An 8,661-nucleotide genomic window follows, 5' to 3' on the forward strand; every position below is an offset into this window, starting at 1 on the left:
GTAGGTAACAGCGGATTCGGAATTTTTGGAATTTTTAAGGAAATTTTGGTTTCTGAAATTCAGATCAAAGCCATTTATTTTAATTCAAGATTCATTATCCTGCCACGTGTCTCACTACTAATAAAATAATAAAATAATGATGACTATTAATATCATTAAAAAATTATTATTATTTTATTAGTAATGACACGTTGTAAGATAATGACTCTTGAATGAAAATGGATGGCTTGAATCTGAAATTTTAGAAACTAGAATTCCCTTAAGAATTCCAGGGGATCCAGATCCAGGTAACCGCACTAGCAACGATTTTTTAAAATTTTATTATCTTCTTTAAATATAGGAAAAACTTTTTTTTTTTTTTTTTTAAAAAAAAAATTACTTGCAACAAACTCTTTTGGTATTCATTTATAGTACACTTGGGATTGTGTTTGAGAAATAAAGCTTTTAGGTCAAAAAAATGGTTTTTTGCAAAAGCTTTGTTTTTAAACTTTTGTCAAAAGTGCATTTTGACCATTTTTAAGTTTTTTGAACCCTTAAAAGTGATTTCATTTTTTTTTTACTAAACATGTAATTTTTTCTTCAAACGACTTTTTGAGTCTTAAACGTATTTTTAGATCCCTCAAATGCACACCCAAACAGGTTCTTAACCAAGGAAACCAAAACTGATAAGCATCACAATTTTATTGGTTTTAACGTTTCACGCTATCAGAATTTGTTAAATTAGTTAACGAAATTTAACTATAAGGACTATATTGTTTTTTTGGCATACATCAGAAACCTTTGAGTTCATTTTAATACCACATGAAGTTAATTATAAATCAGGTAAACCACATGAACTGATTTTACATTTTTCTCCAAAATAAAAAAAGAAGACTTTTTTATTACCTAAATAGCTCTTTCTGCTATGGATGGTCTACCAAAATTATTTAAGAGTCAGGTGATCTTTTGTGACGTACTATATATGATGCCACTATAAATTCTCATTCAATAAGGCAAGGGAGAGAGAAGAGTGGATAAGCTTCACAATGTTTGAAAATGGCTTAAAAAGAGAGCTAGTTTCTTAACGAGAACAAGAAGATATTTTGGGCAAGTAGTCAAAGATTCTTATCATAATTTACAATAATAATAGTTAATTAGTAATCAACTATAATCTTAACTCCTAACTCGCTACTCTGGTACTAGATCGTCATTGGATGAGATATGGGTTTTTTTTTGTTTTTTGTTTTCTCTCTCTAACGCGAGACATAGAGGTTACTTTTGTCCACAAAATATGAATTCATGATTGGATTCCAACATTAAAGAAATTAAATGTTAAGAATATGAAAAGTCTTTGAATATTTTATTCAATGGATAACTTTACTTAGGACCCCTAAACTACCACGCATTTTGAAAAGATTCTCCAAATTTTTAAAACTCTCAATTTCACCTCCTAAACTTTCAATTTGATGCAATTAACCCCTATTTGTCAATTTTTACAATTAAACCCTAACGGGAACCACTAAAAAAGACTAAATTACCCTTCAATTTATTTATATTTTTATTTCAATTTAAATTTAAAGGTAAATTTAAAGTTTTATAAAAGTTTCAGGAGTATTAAAATTATGTCATCACTTTTAATGTCAAAAAATTAAGGAGAGTTTATTGCATCAAATTGAAAGTTTGATGGGTGAAATTAAGAGGTTTTGAAATTTGGAAAGTTTTTTCAAATCGCGTGACAGTTCATGGATTATTTGTAAAGTTTTCCCTTTATTCAATTACAAACTCCTATTTATAAGTTTATGTTTTTTCTCTCTTTTTCTCTATTTAAGTCTTATTCAAATTTGAATTCTTCTCTTCTTCTCCAATTTCATTTTTTTCGAACAAGTAATTGTTCAAGTCCTTAAAATCATTCCATGTATGATCAATGATTTAACCAAAAAATGAGATGTTAAAAAAAACTTGAATATAAGAGTAAGACCTTAATAATGAGTTCCAAAAAGTCAGATGAATTTTTTTTTATATTAAAATATAATATGAAATTAAATATTATTTAATTAATATTTAAATTTTTTTTAAAAAAATATATGCCTGACTCCAACATCTATCGTTTGGTTACCACCACACTCCTCAGTCCCTTTCTTATTTCCTCCTCTTCCTCCAAAATTGTCGCCCTCTGCACTCTCTCACCCCCTAGGGCCTAGGCAAGCTTCAACGTATAGAAGCGAGTGCATCATCCATACTCCAAGTTGTGCTGCCTCTTGAAGTCCAAGTTTTTCCCTCTTTCTTATCCAATTAGCAAGATACAATGACTAGAGATTATATGAAGTGAGATGCCTGTAAAATGCGTTTTGTGCAAGTTGGGTTTCATATGATTTAGTTGTGTGGAAAAGGGTCAACCTTTGAAGAGGGTTAGCATGTCCATATGTGTGTTTTCGCAATCTAGGTTCAATTTGACCTCATTTGTTCGTACAACGTTAGTGAATTTCTATATGAAATGTGTAGAGATTGGACTTGTGAAGACGGTGTTTGAGAAAATTCCTGAGAGAATCTTGTTTAAAAGAGGCATTTGCCACTACCCACTTCGTGGAGGATCAGGAGTTCAGGACCATCTCCATTTCCAATGTTCATGGTCCAGGTTAGATTTTACAGATCCAACCCATGTAGGGAGTTTGATCCTAGCCCTCACCCAATACACAATCTCATAAAAAAGACACATTACCAACTCCCTGAAACATTCTAGCATTTCTCTCACGCCAAATTCCATAAACTGTTGCTGCAAACATCATTTTAGCTACTAGGCTGCGAAGGGATTTACCTTTGAAACTAATGGCCAATCCACAGGAGGGTTTCCACCCAAAGGAATATATAATTAAATTTTACATGAAAATAGGGTAATGACTTGTACTATTCAAAGCTATATAAAAGCTTTGACGAGTCCTATTCACATTACCAGTGTACAGGAATTGTTCTTACGACTAGAAGATCTAAACTTCTTTCCCTAACCCTTATTTTCTTTTCGCCTTAAACATACAGATTGATTATCATTTTCGTTCTCTTTTGTTTGTGCTTATATTTGTTGAATGGATCAAAATGAAATCTCACCCTAATTAATCAGGGATTCAGGGGACAGAAATGGAGCCCTACTCTGTTTGTTCCACCCATACCAAATCACTCCATCTAAACAATTTGTTAAAGAATTTCCTGACAGTAAAGGGGGCTTATAAGACAAACTTTGTAGTTTCCACCTCAGTGTGAAGGCCTTCTTGAATTAGTGCCTTAATGTCTGCACCTCAATAGTCTATACTAACATGCAAGGAGGGTGCAAATACCTCAGGAAAAAATAAAATGAAAAAAATTAATTTACAATCAAGTAGATCTAAAATTGCATAATCACATATTATGCCTGGAATTGAACAATACAAAGTTTGTAAATTTACCCAAAGGAAAAAAAAAAAAAAAAAAAAAAAAAAAATCGATTCTCACCTACCCTCTTTGATAATCTCATCGAGCATGGGTTTAGAAACATTTGCTGGTGAATTCTCTGCATCACCCATTATGCTTGTACTTGCTAATGAGTTGAAATTGCTAGCATGGATTGCAACATCACTCATTAAGCTGCTTTCATCATCAAATTTCCAGTCAGTCAAATATCCGGGCCTTGAAGTTACAGAGCTCACTTCAATATCTCCCGACAGCATTGCCACCACACGCGACATTGATGGCCGTAACGTTGGGGATGCTTGTGTGCACAAAAGAGATACTCCTATCATGCGCTTTACTTCTTCCTCATTGAACGTTGATAATGTAGAGTCTATAAGACCGACTTCACAGTTGCTTTCATGTAAATGCCAAGCCTGAGAAGGATATGTGTTATCAGGCTTCAGAATATAGTACAAAAATGGTGGTGGCGAGTATTCCAATTGTTACAATGAGGAATATGCTACTGTAAAGGTGGTGGATGTGAGCAGTCCAATTGTTTCAATGAGTCTTAACGGTTCAGAATTTAGTATAAACCTGTCGGAAGTGAGTATTCTAATTGTTTCAAGGAGGCAACTATATTTTGCAGAAGATCTAGATAAATCCAGTCAATTTTCGTAACTCTTCCTCAGGCTCATTTTGTAATTCTACAAAGTCACTCTGTTTTAAGCACTCTTATGTAAAATGTGCTGTGCCATATGGATAACCGACACATCCAGATTGACATTTCACCATCAATGAAGTTTAGTGTACACTTCATAAATCGGGATCATCACAAAGTAAAATAGAACTTATGTCTTATCTTGAATTTCAAAAATAACTTCGACAAAGGCCATTTCAAAGTGTGAGTCACAAAAGTACGGTCTTACTGGGGGAGATTTGCCTACGGAGACTCATTTCATTTCCTGCTAAGTATGCTACTGGACTCATTTTTGGATGCTCTGTATAAGCAGGTAAAATTATTCTGCTGCCTTAAGACATCCAGAATTTCCTCCTAATATGATCAAAGTTTTAATCTTGTTTTAATCAAAGTATGGATGGTCATGACTGTTTTAACCTGGAACCCATAGCTACAGAAAGATAAATGCTACTGGAACTTTTCGAAGTGGACTGAAAAATCCATCTCATTAGAAGACAGGTAACAATGGAAACATGGAGCACAAAAATATTGTTCGTACCCATTCAAGAAGATATACTTTCTCTTCTTCCAAGCTTGAGTCAGCATTTGGCCTCCCGCTAACAATTTCTAGAGCCACAACACCAAAGGCAAACACATCAGCCTTCTCCGTAAGGTGCCCACGCATGGCGTACTCCGGTGCAAGATACCCACTACATCAGTAATAATCATATGCAAAAATTAGTACAAGATAGCTTATAAAAAAGACAAAATAAAGGATTATATAGTTCAGAAAGACAAGGTGCCCAACTAAGCCTTCATGATCTTACATAGTTCCTGCAACACGGGTGCTTATGTGGGTCTTTTTATCGTCGTAAAGCTTGGCCAAGCCAAAGTCTGATATTTTGGGGATGAGATCAGAGTCAAGCAGGATATTACTGGCCTTCACATCTCTGTGTACAATTCGAAGTCGTGACTCCTCATGAAGATATGCTAAACCTCTTGCTACACCCAAGCATATATCAAAACGTGTTGACCAGTCGAGATTCAAACTTCTTTTACCTGCCTCATGCAAGCATATAAAACTTAATCTGCTTAATACATAACACATACATACACAAATAAACACACACACTTGCATATATATATATATATAGAGAGAGAGAGAGAGAGAGAGAGAGAGAGCAAGTGCAAAGACGCATTCACATACCAAATAACGCTTGATCAAGACTTCTATTCTCTAGATACTCATAAACAAGTAGTCGTTGATCTCCCTCAATGCAACATCCGTACAATTTCACAAGGTTGCGGTGTTGCACAGCAGATATAGTAGCAATCTCCGTTATGAACTGGTTCTTTCCTTGGTGTGATACTACAGATAGTTGCTTCACAGCAATTACTCTCCCATCAAGCAGTGTTCCCTATTTAGTACAAAGTGTCAGAAAAAAAAAAAAAAAAAAAAATGTGACAGAAAATATTTTTAAAAACAATTAGTCATCTACAGGGATGATTTTGATCTATCAATGTAAATAGAAAATGATAGTCTGGCTGAGTAGGGTGGATGGCTTAAATAAATTTAATTTACACAACTTAAACTTTACACCATCCATGAAAAAAATAAAATTGCTGAAATCATCAGTTCAAAATTTTACTTTTTATATATATATATATATATATATATATATATATATGCAATCCTTCACTCTCTATAAACTTCTTTTCTTTTTTTTTTTCTTCTGTTAATCACTAATTTTTAATAGAAATTTCTAGCCAATTGAGATATAATGGACCTAATTTCACCATAGAATGCTTTCTTCTTTTAGTATACTGAATGTAAAGAACAAGTTGCATTGAAGAGTCCTAATTCCAAGGTAGCCCTAAAAGAGGAATAAAAACCATAATTTTGAGTATGTGTAACCAGACCACGAAAAAAAAAAGTGTAAGGATTATAATATGGCAACTTATACAAGTTTGAATTTGGGAAAGTGGCGTGAATCAGAAAATAACTACAAAATATGTTTCTTCTTTCTTCATTTGATTAAGAACTTTGAATATCTTTCAACTTTAACTAAGGTCAAAAGATAACCATAATAGAAAATGCAAGTGTATTAGAACTGGTAGAAGAAATAGAAAAGGGTTATGGATATCACAGGACAGGGAACTCCAGCAATTGAGGATCCCTCTTATCCTTGCCCCCTCCTCTTTGGGCAAGGAAGTCCCCCTCACAATGCCTCTATTATTACCCAGGCCCTTTCTTTGTGAAAGGAATAACAGAGAATCCGGATCCAGACATCATATTATGAATCTTTAAGTATTTTTGTTTCACTTCTACAACAATTGCAATTGTCAGCATCTTGCCAATCATAAGCACAAGATACCATGGTAAGGAGTGCATGCAATTTCACCCAAAAAAGAAAGAAAGGCAGGAAACATAAATAAAAGAAAAGAAAAGAAATCGTGGAAAGGTGATGTTGCGAGTTTTGCTTCATTACTTCTTGGAAATTGCAATAGATATATAACAGCTCTAGAGTTATATCAGATAGTCAACTAAATTTTTGTCCACTAACATAGGTTCAGCCACTTTTTGTCCTTGATTAGAATAAGGACTTACCTTAAAGACAGGTCCAAATCCTCCCTCTCCAAGCTTGTTAGCAGGACTAAATTCTTCTGTAGCTGTCTTTAGTTCAGCGTAGCTGAAAGTGAATGTTTTAACATCTATTCCCAAGAGCTCTGCATTTTCAACATAAACACAGGTTGATCTGCTTATCAATTTGCTTCAGTGGTTTGTGAGTGAAAATGCGGTATAGTTTTACATGTTAAATTGAGGATGTCTCCTTTTGTTAAGAAATAATCATCAATGTGTTTTAGTCCAAAATGTTGTTGCACTGAAGATCGGAGATTCAGTAGCAAGAATATATATAGAAAGTTGTCTATAGAATGGGGTTTTATCAGCGAAGTAACTTACATTTTACCCTACTCTTTGCTGTTGTTTATGTGTGTGTCTGTATTATTTAGCAGACATATAGAAGAGGTTTTGGTAAAATTGCCTTGACGTAGCTGTTGTCATAAACATGATATGATACACTGCAATTTCTACTTAACACAATTTCTACCTCACTAATAAATAAATAATATAGACTCACACATAAGCAAAAGTTGCATATTTCTAATATGTAGACTAAAAAATGAATGAACTTTGACAACTAGAATAGACATACAATATGACTTTTGACTTACCCGCATCATCACTGGTTGGAAGCTGTTTTCTTCTTCGAACAATATAGAAAACCACAAAAACAGACAGAAAGCTTAAAACTCCAGCACCAACAACAACACCTACGATCAGACCAGTCCTATTATTCTTCTTGCTGCTTGGAAGTTTGTTATCACCTGTGGGTGTAAAGTCTACACAAAAGCAAGGCCATCAACAGCATGTTCTTAATCTTCTGAATTGCAACTACAATTTTTGCACTATATTACCTGGGGTAGCACTGATGGCTGAAATAGAAGGTCCATAAGTTCCTTGACGAGGTATGCAGCAGGTTCCTTTTCCAGCCCAAAAGAGATGGATTTCAAGGTAGTTTTCTGATACCTGGACCTGAAATTCCTTCTGAACGGGTTGCAAAGAGACTCCACCAGCCTCCTTTCGTATGTCAAAATCCTTTAATAAACGATTCCCCTGGAATAAACAGAGTCAAACCTTTAAACAAAAACACAAATGACGCCAATATCCATCATATCCAAGGTAACTTCTTGATTGATGTATAAGACCGTCAATAAATTTGTTAAGAAACACTTTTTTTTTTTTTTTTTTTTTTTTTTTTCTGTTTTGGTTGAGAGTTATCCATCATGATCTCTTAAAATTGGCATTCTACTAATAAATTTTCTTAACTATTGATGAGGATTTTGTTGTATCAGTATATATCACTTATCATTTATCATCTTATTATTTATCATAAAAATTAATAAAATAGAATCACCAAAATTTAATTAAAAAATAATGGTTGAGATTTTGAATAAATCTACTCCATACAATATGTTAAGAATTTTAAAAATCTTTGTCCAAGAAATATAGACTCACATGGATTGTTGCGTGTTTCAGTCTTTTTGAGACCATCATAATCCCCGATCAAGATGTACGATTATTATCATTCTACACAATCTATCTTATCTGTTTATTTGTTTTATTTTATTTTTTATTTTTTTTTAAATCATGCTTATTGAAAGAAAAATAATATACATTGGGTTGAAAGAACTTAGAAGGTAATGAAAAATCATTTCCAAAGAGAACACTTTGATCTAAAACAATTCAATAATATGATCCAGACCTGCATATAAATATCAAAGACACGCCTCCCAAGACTTTGCCAGGTGGATGTATCTGGAAAATCTGTTTCTACAAACTGGAGCCTTACAGTGTAGTTCCCGTTCTGAAGCCCCAAGCCATAGTACCTTAATGATGAAGCAGAGAGTCTAGCTGTCTGAAACAGCTCTGAGTCTATACTTGGGAATTGAGATAACAAAGTCCTTGTGTACTGGGGATCATTGCTCCCACTGAAATATCCTACATTGCTAACAGCCCACCTGTC

General features: G+C 33.7%; 1 protein-coding gene across 1 annotated transcript in view; it reads right to left on the bottom strand.

Moving 5' to 3' along the window:
• Positions 1–3,132: 3,132 nt before the first annotated feature.
• LOC132174028 (probable LRR receptor-like serine/threonine-protein kinase At1g56140) overlaps positions 3,133–8,661 on the bottom strand; it is a gene marked incomplete at its 5' end in the record, with an annotated part of 5,697 nt that continues 168 nt past the window's right edge. The window contains 8 exons of the mRNA XM_059585742.1: positions 3,133–3,833; positions 4,635–4,785; positions 4,903–5,134; positions 5,283–5,493; positions 6,684–6,802; positions 7,310–7,477; positions 7,553–7,751; positions 8,401–8,661. The exon at positions 8,401–8,661 is cut by the window's right edge and continues 168 nt beyond it. Coding sequence (XP_059441725.1) covers positions 3,459–3,833; positions 4,635–4,785; positions 4,903–5,134; positions 5,283–5,493; positions 6,684–6,802; positions 7,310–7,477; positions 7,553–7,751; positions 8,401–8,661 — 1,716 coding nt within the window. The remainder of the gene's footprint in view (positions 3,834–4,634; positions 4,786–4,902; positions 5,135–5,282; positions 5,494–6,683; positions 6,803–7,309; positions 7,478–7,552; positions 7,752–8,400) is intronic.

The sequence above is a fragment of the Corylus avellana genome, chromosome ca3, assembly GCF_901000735.1.
Source record: "Corylus avellana chromosome ca3, CavTom2PMs-1.0".
NCBI lineage: Eukaryota > Viridiplantae > Streptophyta > Magnoliopsida > Fagales > Betulaceae > Corylus > Corylus avellana.